This window comes from Aethalodelphis obliquidens, unplaced genomic scaffold (genome assembly GCF_003676395.1).
Source record: "Aethalodelphis obliquidens isolate GAN/ISIS:26980383/991018 unplaced genomic scaffold, ASM367639v1 scaffold45, whole genome shotgun sequence".
Lineage (NCBI taxonomy): Eukaryota > Metazoa > Chordata > Mammalia > Artiodactyla > Delphinidae > Aethalodelphis > Aethalodelphis obliquidens.
In genome coordinates, this window is record NW_020837989.1 from 8,046,935 (window position 1) to 8,067,976 (window position 21,042).

General features: G+C 47.4%; 1 protein-coding gene across 9 annotated transcripts in view; it reads right to left on the reverse strand.

Moving 5' to 3' along the window:
* Positions 1-21,042, reverse strand: part of NDST1 (N-deacetylase and N-sulfotransferase 1) — a 72,946-nt gene that overhangs the window by 13,315 nt on the left and 38,589 nt on the right. For 8 of the 9 annotated variants that reach the window (XM_027081568.1, XM_027081566.1, XM_027081561.1 and 5 more), the window contains 9 exons: positions 19,203-19,290; positions 11,869-12,023; positions 11,033-11,218; positions 9,279-9,407; positions 7,830-8,012; positions 6,807-6,903; positions 5,458-5,581; positions 3,364-3,538; positions 507-677 (listed from right to left, as the gene is read on the reverse strand). In XM_027081568.1, the coding sequence (XP_026937369.1) occupies positions 507-677; positions 3,364-3,538; positions 5,458-5,581; positions 6,807-6,903; positions 7,830-8,012; positions 9,279-9,407; positions 11,033-11,218; positions 11,869-12,023; positions 19,203-19,290 (1,308 nt within the window). The other variant, XM_027081567.1, reaches the window with a different exon arrangement.

Sequence of the window (21,042 nt, forward strand, 5' to 3'; positions counted from 1 at the left end):
CCTCAGTCCTGGGCAGTCTAACTAACTCCCTGCTTTCTGCCAGCTTCCTCTGACCAATGCCATCCTCTCCTAGGGTTTAGGCTATCGGCAAAACCCTGCCTGCCCCTCATATCCCTATGACACCCCCTCTCTGCCTCTCTCCAAGTTTTTGGACCACATGTCACTCTCCTGCCTAAATCCTCCAAGGGTTTCCCTAAAATGCCTCAGCAGTCTGGCCCCATCTACCTCTGCAACCAGGCTCTCCCCCCGTCACACACGCCTGTCTCCCTCACTCCCAGGGGCCTATCCCAGAGCTTTTTGGGTCCCCTTAGGGATAAAGAGCCTGTTGTGATGGGACAAGGGCTTGGGATAAACAAGACTGAAACCTTTGAAGGCCCCAAAGATCTAACTCTCCAATGACACCATGTCTGGCCCTGTAACTGGTAAAAGAGATTTTGAGGCGCTCTGCTAACCGCCCAGAGCCAGGGCCGTGATTGCCCTCCCGAGGGTCAGGGACAGGCAGCTACCTGGTTGGCGTGAAAGGCGCTGAGCCAGCGCTCAATGTGGGTGGCATACCAGCCGGGGACCAGGCAGCGGTTCTGGAGGGCGCGCAGTTTCAAGGATGCATCGGGCGCAGCTGTGATCACCTCGTGGAAGGTGTACTTCAGGGCTACTGGGTCATCATGGGCTCGCTGGTGCTGCAGACGAGGGGAGAGAGAGGGTCAGCATGTCACGTGGAGGGACCAAGGGCAGAGGGACAGAAACCAGGAGGCAGCCAGAAGACCCTGAGCTGGAACCAGGAGCCCTGGGTTCAAGTTCTGGTTCTACCTGTCATTACCCTGTGACTTCAGGGAAGTCATAGCCCCTGGGAGCCCTAGTTTCCCCATCTCTGAGAGATGGGAGTTGGACTAGATCAGAGCTTCCAAATGCTGGTTGCTTCACACCACCTCTGTGATTTCTGCCATATCCATAAACCACCTGTACGTGACAAGTCAACGTAAGTTTCTTTGCATTGAATCATCTTTCTTATTCACGTAAATGTATTTCAAAATAAAACTCAATACTGTCTCCATAAATAGAAAATTAGAATCAGTTGTCATATATAAAGGTAATCATTCATAAATACAATAAAAATAAAGCAATGTTCTCAAACACCAGGCAGATAACAAATGTCTGCTACAGGTCCTGATACAGTCATGAGGGTGGGGCCCCTGTGATGGGATTGGTGCCCTTGTAAGAAGAGGCACCAAAGTTTGCTTGCTTGCTCTGCCATGTGAGGACACAGAAGGTGGCTGTCTAAAAGCCAGAAAGAGAGCTCTCACCAGGAACCAAATCGACTGTCACCTTGATCTTGGATTTAGACTTCTAGGCTCCAGGACCGTGAGAAAAAAATTCTGTTGTTTAATCCACCCAACCTATAATATTTTGCTATGGCAACCCAAGCAGTCTAAGACAGAAGGATTGGGAAAGAATTGGAAAGGGGAAAACACCAGGTTTGAACCACCTAAAATAATGCCACGGGCAGTCGGCATCTGCATAATTCCCAAGTCCAGAGATCAGGAACCTGTCCACCAGGGGTAACCCTCAAGAGCCCCTCCACCTCCACTGAGGATCACAGAGCTCGGGTGGGGGAGGTGCAATAATGGTGCATAACAGCTCCCCCTCCTGACCTCCCCTCTGAGGCAGGCCACTGTCCTACCTCTCCCTCCAGCACCTTCCTGGATCCTCCTGGTAGGAATTAGTCCCCCTTCTCCTTATCCCACCTCGACCATGGATAGAAGAAAGAACAGGGTCTTAGACCTCGAGGAGCTGGGTTCAAAATGGCAGCACATGAACTTGAGCTAGTCACCTGGCTTGCTGAACCTTGGTCTTCTCATCTATGCGAGGGGACATGCACAAAGCCCTCTGCCCTCTAGAAAACTGCCGTGACGTTCCAATGAGGTGAAGAGGTAGAGCAGGAGCATTAGAACAGAATGGGGACGGACTTCAGCCAGGGCCACTTTCCCTCTACAGCCTTCTCCTTCCTCTTTCCTTCCCCCGATAAGAGCAGACAGCCAATCTCTGCTCATTGCCAGGAGGTGGGGAACACTCGGCAGAGCAGAAAAGAGAAGTGGCCTTTATTCCCCCAAAGACAAAGCCCAGAGGGAAGGAGAATACCGAGGTATAGACAGAAAGTCCTAGAGAAGCAAGTGGAGGAGAGAGATTGCCCACCAGACGAGGAGGGTCCCCAGGCTTGGGGAGTGAGAAGAGAGAGAGAGGTCTGTGGGAACAGGGAGCAAAGAGGGTCTGCACCTGCCTCCTACCAGCCTGTGGCCACAATGAGGCCCCAGAGAGGAGGCTCAGAGGGTGGCCAGACCTAGAGGGGCCTTCCTTGATCGGCTCTAGACGAGGAAGCCCCACACCCTGGCACTGTGGCATAATCCTAGGAAGACTGGCAGGCAGGGGAGGAAAACCCCCAAACGGCCAGAGCCTAAGCTTTCCTGTAAGCCCAGTGGAATGCTGTTCAGAAAAAATTAAGTCAGGTCATTGAAATTAAAGAAAATTCTAGTTCTTACATAGTCAAGTAGGAACTAGGAGTCACACTCTCTAGCACAAACCGCATTCCACGTAACTTCCTTACCTGATCGAGCATTTGCATTCTCCACTAAGAATGGCAGGTCCTGTGTCTTGTCCTTCTCTGATGTCCCACCCCCCTTCCACCCCGTGCCCAGCAAGGAGGCCACAGTTAGTATGAGCCCAGATCACTGTTCACCGAATCTAGGCTTCATCAAGATGGAATCAGCCTCCACCTCTTGTTGGTGTCAGAGTCAGAGGCAGGTCCCCAGACGAAGCTGGGAGGGTGAGCAGGTAACTCGGCTGGTATTCAACATGGATTTCTGCCTGGCTTCTCCTCCGGGCTAGAAGTGCAGTGGAGGCGGGACCATTCTTACCCACCACGGCATTCCAGGAGCCTACTGAGGGCTGGCACAAAGGAGGCGCAAAATAAATATTTGCTGAGGGACTTCCCTGGTGGCCCAGGGGTTAAGAATCCGCCTGCCAATGCAGGGGACACGGGTTCGAGCCCTGGTCCAGGAAGATCCCACATGCCGCGGAGCAACTAAGCCCGTGCGACACAACTACTGAGCCTGTGCTCTAGAGCCCGTGAGCCACAACTACTGAAGCCCAAGCGCCTAGAGCCCGTGCTCCGCAACGAGAGAAGCCACTGCAATGAGAAGCCCATGCACCACAATGAAGACCCAACACAGCCAAAAATAAATAAATAAAATTTAAATAAATAAAATTTAAATAAATAAATAAATTTTAAATAAATATTTGCTGGTATTTATTGGTGGCTGAGCGGTAGACAGAGCCCGTACCCCCACCCAGGGCCCCACCCCGGCTCACCTGGTACCAGGAATAGGCTCGGTCTGCTGGGTTGATGAGGATGGTCAAGACCTTGGCCTTGGGTAACAGGGCAGTCGCCCGCCGGGGAGCCACTTCCGAATCAAAGTAGTTGGCGCTTTTCTCAAAGTAGAAGTCAGAGGTGGTGTTGGAGGGGATAGGGAAGAACTCCATGTACCTAGAGGAAGCCCAGAGAGCAGGGCTCGCAGGCAAGACCCAGGATGAAGGGGCCTGAGGGATGCAGCTGGGAGGGCCGCGGTGGCTGGGGGTGGAACTTGAGAAAGCAAGCAGGCACATGGCTCTCAGTCAAACAAGGACTCACTTCTGGCAGGGGTCCTAGACGGAGTGGTCACTTGGCAGTCTCCCTTTTATGAATTCATTCCTTTTTCGGGGAGACTCTGGGGTCAGGAGGATGTGAAGACTTGTGGGTGTGGTATGGGTGGCAGGGTATGGGAAGAGGGCTGCATCTTTCCATCCTAAATGGGATGGTCCCAGAGTGAAACTGGCAGGGCCCTAACTCTCACTGCCGCTAGGGGGCAAGCGGGGATGCCTCTGAGCTGGGGACGCCAGCACTGAGGGGAGGGACGCCCTCTGCTGCCTCCAGACTGACCTCTGATGGTGCTTTCTAAGCTGCTACTGTGGACCAGGAGACAAGGCGGGGACGGGGTTCACCTCCTGCCACCCATACCCCCTCACCGGCCTCATACGGGTGAACCTGATAGCTTCCCAGATGAACCTCCCACATTACACCCAGAGTGACTGTCCACACCAGTCCTTTGAGATCACCTGTAGGTTGAGGGGCCCTCAGAAAACTAAGTGAACACTCCAGACCCTCCCAGGAGCACCTACTGAGGCAAAATAGAGGTACAACTTCAGGGGTTTGAGGGAACCAAACCCCACAAAGCCTACCCCAGTTAAGGACGTAGGATCCCTACTCTATCCTGTGAGATAGGGTTTCTCTTAGGTGGTCCCAGGGACCCCTTTATCAGAAATCAGAATCACCTGGGGGCTTGTGAGATTTCTGCACCCCTACAAACAAAATCTTGAGAATGGAGCCGAGAAACTGCTAGCTCTCTCACATTTCTGAATTTTCTCTACAAAATAGCATTTTTACGTCCACGATCCATCGTTTGTTATATCTAAATGGAGAAAGCTCTGAGAAAGAAGCTTTTTTCCTAAGTTTGTAGCAAAGACATTTGGCAGCAAAACCGGACTTATGAATCTTACTTGGCATAAATATTGACATACTTTGCTACAGATATATTAATGTATTTGCTAATGGGCACAGCCCCAGACCTTGGTGAAGGTGCTGTTAAATATACTGTGTCTCTCTAAATCCGGAAAGAGATGACTTTCAATAATGCATCTGGCTACAGTGGGTTTTAGATAAGAGATTGTGGCAATATTGGAGCGAGAAATAGACAGGTAGATTGACAGACAGATGATTGGTTAATTGAAAGACAGCTAGAAAAGAGACGGATGGAAATACACACAGAAAAATACCACAACACAAACAGAAGAATGCCCATGATCTCTCTACTCAGGTAAACCACTGACATAAAAATAATAAACAAGAGTAATACATGTGTTACAACCGCTGGTGACAGGTTCTGGTGAGAATCTGCAATTTCAACCACCTCCCCAGGAGACTCCCTGAAGGCTAGAAAGCCACCTCGGAAGGGCTCACAAGAACACCTCCTGCTCCACAGTCAGCCATCCACAGTGGGAAGGGCCAGCCTTCGGGTCAGAACCCTTGGATTTCAGCCCCAGCTCTCGGGACCTCGGGCATGTTCCTCTTCTCCTCTGGGACTCAGGGTGTTTCTGTGCAGGCGAGGGAGGGGCTGGACTTTGATTTCTAGTATTCTCAGAGCCCAGGCAATAATGTAAAGGGGCAAAGGGCTTCCTCATCAACTATCCCATCTGTGACCAGGCTCCAGCATCATGACTCAAGGGTCACCGTGTTTTGTCCCTGTTTACAGGAACTAGCTGTGTGTAAGCGAGCGCCAGCTGCTTCCTGCTGTGGCCACAGCAGACCTCCTCCTGGGCAAACTCCATGGTGACCATCCCATCCCACTGTTGACAGAAAGGCCCACTCACCAGTCGATGCCTTTGTGATAGTTGTGGCCATTAAAAAACTGGATCTCCTCAAAGGTCTCAGAGCTGGGGTAGTTGCTGCTGAGGTCGGGGTGCATGCCCAGGAACAGGTAGAGGGCCGTGGTGCCTGCGGGGAGGGAAGGTAGGTGAGACCTGGGCCCAGCACGCCAACACAAAGATGGAGTCTGAAATTCTGGGTTCTGGTCCTGGCTCTCCATTACTCACTGGGAGATACTGGAAAAGTCCCTTCCCTTCTCTGGGTTTAGTTTCCTCATCTCTACCATGAAGGAATCATACTAAACTCAGGATGGACAAATACATGGCTTGAACGTGGGCGCGCCAACGCCTGCATCCACTGCAGACATCACTAAACCATCACAGCATTCTTCATCACTAAACAAAGACTTGGCCTCAGAATCCTCTCACCACTATACTCCAGCAGTCATGTCCACTGGATTACTGTCTCCTCATAATCCAGGAATTAGACGGTTTCTGCTGGTCCCTCTGGCTCTGGGCCTCTGTGCTCTCTGGCACTTGGGAGGAACTCAAGGACAAGGGAGTTCCAGACTCTCCAGTGTGCTGATATGAAATTCTTGAAGGGCTAAGAAATCTGGCTCAGATGCCTCCTCTTTGGGTACCCTTCCTTCACTCATACTCCCTCCCCTAATTGACAGTACAGGACCGACCCCCTCCTTTAGAGAGTTCATTCCTTTCCTACATGTGAGTCTACAGTTAATATGCTATAATGAGAGGTTCCAGAAGAGATGGAGACTACAGAGTTTGGTGATCAAGAGTATAAGTTTTGGGGTCACAGAGACCAGGGTTCCAGACCTGGATCTGCCATTTCCTAACTAAATGTGTTAGGGAAATCACTTAACTTCTCTGAGCCTTGAGTGTTTTGTCTGTAACATGGGAGTACCCGTCCATGCCATATAGTGCACATGGTAAATACTTAGCAACCATCTCTTCTCTGCTCCCTCCTGTACCTCTGGCAGACGTGACTAATTGATCACAGTCTTCTTTGCTCTGAACCAGTTTTGCCTGGCACTGCTCCAACATGCAGAGTAGCCGATCTGGGCTTCTCTGATTTTACTCTGAGACTCCCAGCAGGACACAGGGAGAGCTCCCTGAGTCTGTGGTTCAGGACAGATAGGAGAATCCAATGCCCATCCTCTATCCTCTTCCCACCTCCACACTGATGGGCAATTCATGTTCACCCCAGCTTCACTCTCACTTCCTGGGAAAGAGGGGGCAGATTACTGGGGAGTGGGACTAGGGCATGGTGGCCCCCAGAATCCTGTGGCTGAGAGAGCAGGCACTGGGGGAGGCTGGTCAAGAATGGAGAGACCTGCCTGTTTTCTGGGGGCCAATGATGAGGAGCTTTGGGAAGCGGTCACACGTCTTCTCCTTGGACCAGATGTCTTTATGGCGTTTGTCTTCACAGGGATCCTAAAACAACAGGGGAAGAGATGTCAGGGGTGCCCAAGAATGGACACTGGACTCCCACTGCACATGGATATGTGGCTCTTACAGCCCTGAATGACAAGTGTAACTGCATGTGCCCTTGTCACATCCCCATCTCAGGACACTGAACGGCTGGCAGGCAGCGACCATTTCTAGTCAGTCTCACGCTCCCAGACATAGCCTAGTAAAATGCTCAGCACAACACTTGGCTCACGAGCTCCTATTGTTGAATTTAAAAGTTCAGCAAGGGGTCAGCAAACTTTCTCTATAAAGTTTAGTAAATCTTTTGAAATGTTTAGTAAATATTGTATTTTAGGCTTGGGTACTATCCGGTCTGTTGCAACTACTCAGCTCTGCTGTTGTAGCTTGAAAGCAGCCACAGATGGTACGTACAAGAATGAGTGTGGCCATGTTCCAATAAAACTTTATTTACAAAAACAGACTGCAGGCCAGACTGGCTCACAAGCCATGGTTTGTGGACCCCTGAGACCATCAATTCCAGCTTCTGCTTCCAGTTTTTTACAGCGCCCTGGGGCAACTTCCCCAAGAACTGTCCCCCAAGCCCTCTGATCAGTCCCCTTTCCCATGCTCAGAGCCTGCTGGAGTGAGAAGGTACATGCCAGGCAGGGCAGCTGCTTTCCACACTTGTGTACACTGTGTTCACCTACAGTTCTGTGGTGCTGTTTTTCAGAGGTGAGTATGCATGCACACAGGTCTGCATGGAAGGTCTAGTGTGCACAAGAACAAGCAAGCATGCCCACGCTGGTGAGCAAGTGTGCCCCTGAGTTTACACTTGAGAGAGCATGAGGGCCTGAGGACTGAGTCCCTGAGACCATACCTGGGGTGCATGCCCGTGGGTGGTAGGCTTTCCATCCCTGCAATGAGGCACCCAGGCCACCCATCCCACCCACCTGCCAGAGCGGGTCCTTCTCCTCAGAGAAGATCTGGAAGTACTTCTGGGCCAGCTGCACCGGGGGCAGTGTCTGCAGCCGGAGGTTGGTCCAAGAGTGCAGGAAACGCACCAGGTGCTTGAAGGTGTATAGGCCCAGGCGGTCATTCCCGTAGTTGGACAGGTGCGTCATGAAGATGCTAATCTGCTCCAGGGAGGGAAGATGCGAGGCGGGGCCAGTCAGCCTCTGAGCCCCTTTCACTACCTTCACCCCCACTTCTGACCCTCTGGTCTTGCTTGAGCTTGTAGGGCCGCGCTCAATGACCAGTCCAAGGTTCACCGGGGCCGTCAATAAACTCACCGTGTGAGCTTGGGCTAGGTACAGCCAGGTGAACCTGGTCTGACACCTGAAAGGGGAAGCTGACCTCCTGTGCAGTCATATGGGTGCTCTTTTCTACTTTTTTGGCAGGAGGGTGAGGGGGTGCACGGAAGATAAGGGGTACACGGTTACCCCATAAAGCTGATAACATCACCACTTGATATCTATCTAATATTATTAAAGCATGGATGATTATTTCCATTTTACAGATAAGGAAAGAGAGACCCAGAAAGTTCAGCTGAACTTTCAGCTGAGCTATATATATAGTGCATTTTAAACTATCTATCTATGTAGATATGTAGTTTGATATATAGCTTAACAGATTCAGTTTACTATGTATATTTATACAATATTTATATATTTATACACAAACACAGAGATTGGAAAAAGAACAGACAAAAATGCCAACACTAATGGACTTCCCTGGTGGTGCAGACTAATAAGAACCTGCTGTATAAAAAAAAATCAATTAATTAAATTCAAAAATTAAAAAAAAATAATAACAAGTTAAAAAAAAAAGGGGGGCTTCCCTGGTGGCGCAGTGGTTGAGAGTCCGCCTGCCGATGCAGGGGACACGGGTTCGATCCCTGGTCCGGGAAGATCCCACATGCCGCGGAGCAACTAAGCCCGTGCGCCACAACTACCGAGCCTGCGCTCTAGAGCCCGTGAGCCACAACTACTGAGCCTGCATGCTGCAACTACTGAAGCCCGTGTGCCTAGAGCCCGTGCTCCGCAACGAAGAGTAGCCCCCGCTCACTGCAATCAGAGAAAACCTGTGTGCAACAACGAAGACCCAACGCAGCCAAAAATAAATAAACAAATAAATAAATGTATTTTTTAAAAAGTGCCAACACTATTGTATGGAAGTGCAAGATTATAAAAGGGACAAAAAGACTGCTCAGATTCTCCACCAAGGTCATGCAGAGGAGCGGGGACACAGCCAGGGCTAGAGTGCAGGTTTCCCAACTCCTGGCTGCACACTTGCTCCTGCCCCTCCCCCCAGGCCAGGGAAGGCCTGCCTCGGCTGCAGCCGACTGTCCGACTGTCTGGCAGCCCCTCCTCACCGCCAGCCAAGGGCTGTGGAGCACTCACAGGGTTGAGGAGCACTGTGAGGAAGAGCTCGCCCCCGTTGATGATCTTGTCCAGCTCGCTGGAGCCGCCTGGGTACTCGTTGTAGAAGATCGTGTGTGTGAAGAGGCCGCAGGTCTGCCGCGGGAGGACCTGAGGATGGGGCGGGAGAGAGGAGCTATGGCTTCTCCAGGCACGGATAGTGACGAGCAGGGTCACCAGAAAGGGGACCTCAGAAAGGCAGCCTCTTGTGTGACCACACACACCCCAACCCTTGGGGGTCTTCTCCACCAAAGACCTGCAGCCTGTGACACTCCCCCACGTAAGCCCAGGGGCCCTTGCCATTTTACACATGTAAACACTTTTCATATTTCTCTGTACAAAATGAGCAGACTCCAAAGTAACAGGGACAGGCAAGTGAGAATGTTTCTGGAAACTTGGACTGTGCGCCCAGCGAGGGTCCCTGCCCCTCTCTAGAGCAGCTCTCCCAGGCACACTCGGTGACTTCTCTCCTGGCTTTACAACCTGCCTCGTAGCACTCTTGGTTGTACATTAGTTTAGCTGTTTAGTATGCAATCCAGGAGGGCAGAGAATTCACCCGTCTCGTCACCGCCTCATCCCCAGAGTCAGTAGGAACGCCTGGGAGGTCAGAGGATAGATGGATGCAGGCATGAATCTGGCCTTCCCATGACTGCCCATCTGGACTGATGAGAACCGTCTAGCCACTCCAGTGGCTGAGGCTAAAAACCTGGAGTCATCCTTGCCTTACCTCTCTCTCCCATACTCTATATCCAAGTCATCAGCAATTCCTGTTGGCTGTAACTTCTAAGTATGTCCAGAATGTGATCACGACCCAGCATTGCACCCTGGTCCAAGCCACTATGCCTCAATGGGAAGACTGCAGCGGCCTCCTAACTGGTCTCCCTGCTCCCCACTTGGCCCCCTACAGGCTTGGCAACTCATAGCAGCCAGAATGATGGAAATCCTCTTAAAATATGAGTTAGATCATAAGAGCACTCCATTCAAAACCCTCCCATCACAGACTAAAAGCTAAAGTCCATCCAGTGGCCTTATGTTGCCCTGCATGATCTGGTCCATCAATCACCCCTCTGACCTCATCTCCTACCACCTCCTCCCAATTTGCTCCCTTCCAGCCATACTTGTCTCTTAGTTGGTCCTCAAAACCACGCAGCACAAGCCTGCCTCAGGGCCTTTGCACTTGTTTTCTCTGCACGCATGCTCTTCCTCATGTAGCAGCATGGCTCATTCCCAGGAAGGCTCTCCCTAACCATCCTGTTTAAGCTTCTCCTCTCCTCAGTACTCCCTGTCTCCATTCCCTGTTTGATTTTTCTCCACAGCATTTATGCCATCTGACCATTGCATACTTTACACAGTTATGAATGCACTGTCTCCTGCCACTAGAATGTCAGGTCTACAAAGGTGAGGACTTTTGATTTTGTGCACTTCAGTATTCCCAGTGTGTGGAAAAGCGACAAACACACATTTTACATAAGCCAACAAACGGATGAGACAGAGGCCTTTCCAGAGCCTCACTAGAGGCCCATTAAAGAATGCTCATCTCCTGATCCCCTGTCACAAAAGCATAGGAGTAGCTCACGAAAGAGGCAGACTGGTAGTCCTCCTTCCCTGGGATAGAGAGCCTCAGGTGACAGAGGGGACAGTACAAAGTGGCCTGAAACCCCTAACCAGCTCCCCAGACTCATGCTTCCCAGGATAGCATGTGCATACCCGCCTCCCAGGCTCTGGGCCACACTCACCATGATGCCGTTGTGGATGAAGCCGCGGCGGTAGCGGGCTGGCTTCAGGTGGGGGTACTCCTCCGTGCTGGTCACGTGGATGTTCCACACCTGCTTCCAGGCCTCGTACAGCTGCACGTGCACAGGGTACACGCCCGAGTGGTGGGGCGCCACTGCGTACCCCATGTCTGTGGGAATGCCGTGCTCCTGGGGAGAGGAGGGCCAGGGCAGGGTGAGCAGAGGATTTCTTCCCCTCTGGGCTTTATCTCCCCTTTGCAGAGAAAAATCAGAGGCTAGAACGGCAGAGCAGCGGGTCTGAGCCCTTGAGGTGCAGATGGGGAAGCTGAGGCTCAGGGCCCAGAGTCTCGGAAAGAGGCACCAGCCGAGCCGGGACTCCAGTTCGGCCCAGCATTCACTTCCTCCAGCACCAGGAGTGAGGAACAAGGACGGGTGCTGTTCCTGCCTCTCTTGGCCTCTGACTGGCTGGTGGCTCAGGCTGAGCCAGCAAGCAGGCTTCATCCCCTCCTTGCTGGGCATCTCCTCCAGCCTTCTGGGGTACCCACTCTAGCCTGAAGATGAGAGCTTGGGCTCAGGAAGCAAACAGGCCTGGGTTTAAGTCCTGCGCGGACCTCTTATTAGCTGGTATGGCCTCCCAGAGCTCCAGTTTCTTGTTTAAAATGAGGCTATTGAGATACCAGCCTCTTGGGATCCCTGTGAGGCTTCAACGAGACAGCAGCTATAAAGATGTTAATAAACAGCTGTCAGACGAACTGCAGAAGCAGCACAAGGCCAGTAGTTCTGACCCCCAGCCCCGCCCCGAGCCCTCCCGGCTCTGCCCTGTAGGGAATCTTACTCACGACAGCGAACTTCTTGTTCAGGGCCATCTGCTCAGCCAGTACGGACTGGTTGTGGAAAAGGTGGGGCTGCATGTGGCTCCACATGTGGGGGAACCACCAAAACTCCTTCACGTATGACAGCAGCAGGTCGTCCCCCGCGTCCTCAGCATCAGTACCTACAGCCCGAGCACAGGCAGCTCAGCCCGGCCCACCTGCCATGAGGCCCGGTGATGGGTGTGCACGGCCACAGCCCACCTGAGAGCTGCTTAGAGCGGTTCTGTGAGCTACAGTGTGGGGCAGATAGAGCCCCAGTCCAGGGCCCTGGATTTGAGTATGGCCTTGACTCAGTGGGTGACTTTGGCTAAGTACTCCCCATCTCTGGCCCTTGGGGCCTGTCTATGCAATATGCAGTTCAGAGGCAATGATTCTAATGGTTTCTTCTAGCTCTGACTTGCCTGCTGTGATCCTATTCCTATTTTTCTACTGGGTCATTTGTCTTTTACTTATTGACTTGTAGATGCTCTTTGTATATGTACAAGATGTTTAACCCTGTCTTGTGTATATCACTACAACTACATTTGATATGCTAAGGGTTAAGAATATAAAAATACACACAGACAACCAAGTGTTGCTCTTATTTGGCTTTGGAGCTATGCTGCAGACTTTCCTCCCAGAACTGCAGACTAATAGGGTTTGCCTAGAACTCAAGAGAGGCTGTCCTCACTGTGGCCCACGCAAAAGGCAGCTCGAGGGAATGCTCACTACAGATGACTACCCAGAGGCTGTTCCCTTCTGCCCAGTCCCAAGGGGCAGCTTGTGAGGACCTTGGGAAAGCCCCCAAGAGGAGGGCAAGTATGAACCAGGCAACCCTGAGCCTTCAACCTCAACCCTTAAGGCTCAAAAATAAAAAATAAACTCATTCCAGATGAAGGAACAAGATAAAAACCCACAAGAACAATTAAATGAAATGGAGACAGGCAACCTACCTGAAGAAGAATTTAGAGTAATGATAGTAAAGATGATCCAAGATCTCGGAAAAAGAATAGAAGCACAGATTGTGAAGATACACAAGATGTTTAACAAAGAGCTAGAGATTTAAAGAACAAGCAGAGATGAAGAATACAATAACTGGAATGAAAAATACACTAGAAGGAATCAACAGCAGAATAACTGAAGCAGAAGAATGAATCAGTGAGCTGGAAGACAGAATGGTGGAAATCACTGCCACAGAAAAGAATAAAGAAAAAAGAATGAAAAGAAATGAGGACAGTCTCAGAGACTTCTGGAACAACATTAAATGCACCAACATTTGCATTATAGGGGTCCCAGAAGGAGAAGAGAGAGAGAAAGGGCCTGAGGAAATATATGAAGATATTATAGCAGAAAACTTCCCTAACAGGAGAAGGAAACAGTCACTCAAGTCCAGGAAATGCAGAGTCCAATACAAGATAAACCCAAGGAGGAGCATGCCGAGACACATATTAATCAAACTGACAAAAATTAAAGACAAAGAAAAATTATTAAAAGCAACAAATAACATACAAGGGAATCCCCAAAAGGTCATCAGCTGATTTTTCAGCAGAAACTCTGCAGGCCAGAAGGGAGTGGCACGATATATTTAAAGTGATAAAAGGGAAAAACCTACAACCAAGAATACCCAGCAAGGCTCTCGTTCAGATTTGATGGAGAAATCAAAGCTTTACAGACAAGTAAAAGCAAAGTGAATTCAGCACCACCAAACCAGCCTTAGAACAAATCCTAAAGGAACTTCTCTAGGCAGAAAAGAAAAGGCCACAACTAGAATCAAGAGAATTACAAATAGGAAAGCTCACCAGTAAAGGCAACATAATGTAAAGGTAGGAAATCATCCACACACAAATATATCAAAACCAGCAATCATGAGAAGAGGAGAGTACAAATGCAGGATATTGGAAATGCACTGGAAATTAAGAGACCAGCAACTTAAAACAATCTTGTACATATGTAGTCTGCTATATCAAAACCTCATGGGAACTGCAAACCAAAAGTCTACAACAGACACACACACAAAAAAAGAAAAAGCAATCCAAACACAACACTAAAGATAGACATCAAATCACAAGAGGACAAAAGAGGAAGGGAAGAAAAAAGACCTCCCAAAACAAGTCCAAAACAATTAACAAAATGGCAATAGGAACATACATTTCAATAATTACCTTAAATTAAATGGATTAAATGCTTCAACCAAAAGACATGGGCTCGCTGAATGGATACAAAAACAAGACCCATATATATGTTGTCTACAAGAGACCCACTTCAGACACAGGGACACAGACAGACTGAAAGTGAGGGGACAGAAAAAGATATTCCATGCAAATGAAAATCAAAAGAAAGCTGGAGTAGCAATACTCATATCAAACAAAATAGACTTTAAAATAAAGACTCTTACAAGAGACAAGGAAGGACACTACATAATGATCAAGGGATCAATCCAAGAAGAAGATACAACAATTGTAAATATATATGCACCCAACATAGGAGCACCTCAATACATAAGGCAAATGCTAACAGCCATAAAAGGGGAGATGAACAGTAACACAATAATAGTAGGGGACTTTACAACCCACATCAATGGACAGATGATCCAGACAGAAAATCTACAAGGAAACACAAGCCTTAGACCAGATGAACTTAACTGATATTTATAGGACATTCCATCTGAAAGCAGCAGAATACACTTTCTTCTCAAGTGCACATGGAACATTCTCCAGGATAGATCACATGTTGGGCCACAAATCAAGCCTTGGTAAATTTAAGAAAATTGAAATCACATCAAGCATCTTTTCTGACCACAACACTATGAGAGTAGAAATTCATAACAGGAAAAAAAACTTTAAAAAACACAAACACATGGAGGCTAAACAATATGTTACTAAACAACCAACGGATCTCTGAAGAAGTCAAAGAGGAAATCAAAAAATACCTAGAGACAAGTGACAATGAAAATACAACAGTCCAAAACCTATGGGATGCAGCAAAAGCTGTTCTAAGAGGGACGTTTTCAGCAATACAATCTTACCTCGGGAAACAAGAAAAATCTCTGAATAAAGGTTATTCAGAGATTAATAGGCTAATAAACAACCTAACCTTACACCTAGAGCAACTAGAGAAAGAAGAACAAAGAAAACCCAAAATTAGTAGAAGAAAAGAAACCATAAATATCAGAGCAGAAATAAATGAAATAGAGACAAAGAAAACAATAGAAAAGATCAATGAAACTAAAAGCTGGTTCTTTAAAAAGATAAACAAAATTGATAAACATTTTGCCATACTCATCAGGAAAAAAAGGGAGAATTCAAATCAATAAAATTAGAAATGAAAAAGGAGAAGTTACAGTGGACACGACAGAAATACAAAGGATCATAGACAATGCTACAGGTAACTATGGACCAATAAAATGGACAACCTAGAAGAAATGGAAAAATTCTTAAAAAGCTACAACTTTCCAAGACTGAACCAGGAAGAAATAGAAAATATGAACATACCAATCACAAGTACTGAAATTGAAACAGTGATTAAAAAACTCCCAACCAAAGTCCATGACCAGATGGCTTCACAGGTGAATTCTATCAAACATTTAGAGAAGAGTTAACACCTATCCTTCTGAAACTCTTCCAAAAAATTACACAGGAAGGAATACTCCCAAGCTCATTCTATGAGGTCACCATCACCCTGATACCAACACCTGGCAAAGATACCACAAAAAAAGAAAATTAAAGGCCAATATCACTGATGAACATAGATGCAAAAATACTCAACAGAATACTAGCAAATTGAATCTGGCAACAGATTAAAAGGATCACACACCATGATCAAGGGGATTTATCCCAAGGATGCAAGGATTCTTCAGTATCTGCAAATCAATCAATGTGATACACCACATTAATAAACTGAAGAATAAAAATCATATGATCATCTCAATAGATGCAGAAAAAGCTTTTGACAAAATTCAACACCTATTTATGATAAAAACTCTCAAGAAAGTAGGCATAGAGGGAACTTACCCCAACATAATAAAGGCCATATATGACAAACCCACAGCTAACATCATTCTCAATGGTGGAAAGCTGAAAGCATTCCCTGTAAGATCAGGAACAAGGCAAGGATGTCCACCATCACCACTTTTATTCAACATGCTTTTGAAGTCCTAGCTATGGCAATCAGAGAAGAAAAAGAAATAAAAGGAATCCAAATTGGAAAAGAAGAAGTAAACCTGTCACTGTTTGAAGATGACATTATACTATACATAGAATATCCTAAAGATGATACAAGAAAACTACTAGAGCTCATCAATGAATTTGGTAAAGTTGCAGGATACAAAATGAATACAGAGAAATCTCTTACATTACTACACACTAACAACAAAAGATGAGAAAGAGAAATTAATGGGACTTCCCTGGCAGTGCAGTGGTTAAGACTCCATGCTTGCAATGCAGGGGGCACAGGTTCGATCACTGGTTGGGGAACTAAGATCCCACATGCCGCATGGCGCGGCCAAAAAGAAAGAGATATTAAGGAAACAATCCCATTTACCATTGCATCAAAAAGAATAAAATACCTAGGAATAAAAGTACCTAACGAGGCAAAAGACCTGTACTCTGAAAACTATAAGATGCTGATGAAAGAAACTGAAAATGACACAAACAGATGGAAAGATATACCATGTTCTTGGATTGGAAGAATCAATATTGTCAAAAGGACTATACTACCCAAGGCAATCTACAGATTCAATGCAATCCCTATCAAACTACCAATGGCATTTTTCACAGAACTACAACAAAAATATTTTAAAATTTGTATGGAAAAACAGAAGACCCTAAATAGCCAAAGCAATCCTCAGAAAGAAAAACGGAGCTGGAGGCATCAAGCTCCCTGACTTCAGGCTATACTACAAAGCTACAGTAATCAAAACAGCATGCTACTGGTGCAAAAACAGAAATATAGATCAATGGAACAGGACAGAAAGCCCAGAAGTAAACTCATGCACCTATGGTCAATTAATCTATAACAAAAGAGACAAGAATATACAATGGAGAAAAGACAGTCTCTTCAATAAGTGGTGCTGGGAAAACTGGACAGCTACATGTTAAAGAATGAAATTAGAACATTCCTTAACACCATACACAAAAATAAACTCAAAATGGATCAAATAATGTAAGGCCAGACACTATAGAACTCTTAGAGGAAAACAAAGGCAGAACACTCTTTGACATAAATCACAGCAATATCTTTTCTGATCCACCTCCTAGAGTAATGAAAATAAAAACAAAAATAAACAAATGTGACCTAATTAAACTTAAAAGCTCTGCACAGCAAAAGAAACCATAAACAAAATGAAAAGAAAACCCACAGAATGGGAGAAAATATTTGCAAAGGAAGTGATTGACAAGGGTTAATCTCCAAAATATACAAAACAGCTCAGGCAGCTCTATGTCAAAAAAACAAACCACTCAATCAAAAAATGGACAGAGGGCTTCCCTGGTGGCACAGTGGTTAAGAGTCTGCCTGCCGATGCAGGGGACGCGGGTTCATGTCCCGGTCCGGGAAGATACCACATGCCGCGGAGCGGCTGGGCCCGTAAGCCATGGCCGCTGAGCCTGCGCGTCCAGAGCCTGTGCTCCGCTACGGGAGAGGCCACAACAGTGAGAGGCCCGTGTACCGGAAAAAAAAAAAAAAAAGGGCAGAAGATTTAAATAGACATTTTTCCAAAGAAGATATACAGAAAGCCAAAAAGCACTTGAAAAGATGCTCAACATCACTAATTAGTGGAGAAATGCAAATCAAAACTACAATGAGGTTATCACCTCACACTGGTCAATATGGCTATCATCAAAAAGTCTACAAACAGGGACTTCCCTGGGGGTCCAGTGGTTAAGACTCCGTGCTTCCAATGCAGGGGATGTGGATTCAATCTCTGATCAGGGAACTAAGGTCCCACATGCCACGCAGTGCAACCAAAGAAAAGTCTACAAGTAATAAATGCTGGAGAGGGTGCAGAGAAAAGGGAACCCTCCTGTACTGTTGGTGGGAATGTAAATTAGTACAACCACTATGGAAATCAGTATGTAGGTTCCTTAAAAAACTAAAAATAGAACTACCATATGATCCAGCAATCCCAGTCCTGGGCATATATCCAGAGAAAACCATAATTTGAAAAGATACACGCACCCCAATGTTCGCTGCAGCACTATTTACAACAGCCAAGACACGGAAGCCACCTAAATGTCCATCAACAGACAAATGGATTAAAAAGATGTGGTACATATATACAATGGAATATTACACAGCCATAAAAAAGAATGAAATAATGCCATTTGCAGCAACATGGATGGACCTAGAGATTATCATACTAACTAAGCCATACAGAGAAAGGCAAATATCATATCACTCATATGTGGAAGCTAATTTTTTAAAAAATGATACAAATGAACTTATTTACAAAACAGAAACAGACTTACAGATATCAAAAATGGTTACCTAACTTATGGTTACCTAAGGGGAAACATGGTGGGGAAGGATAAATCAGGAGCTTGGGATTAACATACACTACCATGTATAAAATACATAACCAACAAGGACCTACTGAATAGCACAGGGAACTATACTCAATAGTCTGTGATGAGGGAATTCCCTGGTGGTGCCGGGTTTAGGACTCCACACTTTCACTGCTGAGGGCCTGGGTTCAATCCCTGGTCAGGGAACTAAGATCCCACAAGCCAGGCAGCACAGCCAAAAAACAAAAAAAATTCTGTGATAACCTATGTGAGGAAAGAATCTAAAAAAGAATAAATATATGTATAACTGAATGACTCTGCTGTACACCTGAAACTAACACAACACTGTAAATTAACTATACTCCAATAAAATTAAAAAAAAAAGAAAAACTCGTGACAGTGCTCATCTCTGGGGTGGGTACAGTTATAGGGCATTTTCATTTTCTCTGCTACATATTTCTGTAAAATTCTTAAAATTCAACCAATTCCTCTCTAAGGCTGAAGTAGTACAAAGAATATTAAAAGGTGGTGGTGAGAGGGAGACAAGAGGGAGAAGATGCCCACCCCCCTGAACAGCAGAGCCTGAGGCCCAGGGACAGATGAGTGGGGGCCGTCGTGTGTTACCGCTGTCTCTAAATGCCCTCTGCCTGGGGCTGCGACTGCTCTGTGGGCTGTCTGGCTCTGGGAGAGGCCACAGAGGTCAAATGTGGCCCTAAGTGGGCCCATCCGCCCACCTGCTGACCCCATGGCATAGCACTCCGAGGGTCTGGATGTTGAGGGCCCCTGGAAGTTGCTAGTGGGGGCAGAGCCAGGCCCACTTACCTGTGTGGAAGAATTTCCCTGAGTAGCCCAGGTTGAAAGTGAAGTTTGGGATGTGTGTCCGTAGTTCGTTCTGCGTATCAAATAGGGCCTAGGATAGGCAGAGTGGGGAGAAAGGGGTGAGGGGAAGCCAGAAGTTCCCCGCTCCTCCCAGAAGGGTTCAGCTCCTGCAGGACCAACTATAAAGTTGGCAGGGCCCATAGAAAAATGAAAATAGGGACCCTTGCTCAAAGATTGTTGAAAATGTTAAGAAGGAAATAGCAGAGCATTATCTCGAATATGGGCCCCTTCCAAGCATGGGGCCCTGTGTGACTATACAGGTCCCATACCCACGAAGCCAGCCCTGTGCTGCCACCTCCACCAGGCCTCTGGCAAGACAAGACATAGACTCTAGCCTGGTTCTGCCATGCCCTTGAGAAAGCTATGCAAATTCTCCAGGCCCCAGTTTCCCCAGGTGTGAAATAGGGATAATAATAGCTCCCTTATGGGGCTCTTGGGAGGATTAAATGAGATACTGTATGTAAAACAGCCTGGCATTTTGGTAAGTGATGAAAAACAGTGCCATTATCATGTCTGTGGTCACTGCCACTGTGAGCCTCATGTCTTCATCTGTCAAATGTGGGGGATTTCACCTCGTTGGTGACTGCAAGGCTGATGTCAAAGGACCACGACTTTTCCAGAGACGTACTGTGTGCCCAGCAATGCAGTGTTTCCATGCACAGCTCACCCACTGCTTTGCAAGTCAATGAAGGGATGCTGACACTTGTGAAACAAACATACAGTTGTCCTCTGGAGTCAGGACTCAAAAAAATCCCTACCAGGTATGATGCACAAGCCTGCTAGGAAACCTGTAAGAAGAGCCCGCTATCAGAACACTTTGCAAACAAAAAGTCCTGGCCCTCCTTGGGGCCACCACCGGCATCTTACCAAGGCCATGCACTACCTGGTGGACGCCCATGCTCTAGCTGTGTGGCCTTGGGCCAGTTACTTCACCTCTCTGAGTCTTAGTGTCTGTAAAATGGGCTTTAAAACAATACCCACCTCACAGAGCTGCTGTGAGGATCAGATGATGCAATGCACAGAAAGGGCTGAGCACAGAGCCTGGCACTTGCCAAGCCTTGAATAAGCACTGCTGTTGGTATCATTTAAGTTGCACTGTACAGCCCGTACTGTACAAGTTAATGAGGCAACATTCATGTCTCTGCAAGGAAAGCTCAGTTGTAGCCAGTCCTTGGGATTAAAGAAAAAAAAAACCCTGCCCTTTCTGACTCAAAAGGATGTTTAAAGCAAATGGGACCTGGCTGGCATAGAGCACTACAGTCTGCACTGAGCTGAGTACACTGAAGAGGGCATCTCTTTTGGTATTCTTCTACAGAAAAGGCTCCAAACTGCTAGCATTCCTCTCATTCCAATAATGGGGAAAATAAGAACCAAGAAGGGCAAGCCCAGGGTTCACAGGAGACATAGTGAGCCTGGCAGCCTGATTTCCTCATGGGGCCGACCCTGGACCAGTCTCAAGGACTCATCCTGGACAGGAAGCAAAGACCTAGGTTACAGCAGGAGAGAGCAAGCTTGGGCTACCTGAAGAACGTCCTAAGGAGAAAACAGAGTAATCTACTTTGCTAGAGGTGGGTCGGGGCATTGCATGATGCCTCAGAGCTGGAAGGCTCAACAGGAGTCGTCTCAAAACTTTCTTTCAGTAGGGGAGCCCCTGAGGAAGTGAAATCTCAGGAGCAAACCCAATGGGTAAAGCAGATCAAAGCAACACTGCTCTGTCCCAGAAGTAGATCCGGAAGGGCTCAGAGCCTGGCATCTGCACATGCCCCCTCACCCCAGCCATCCA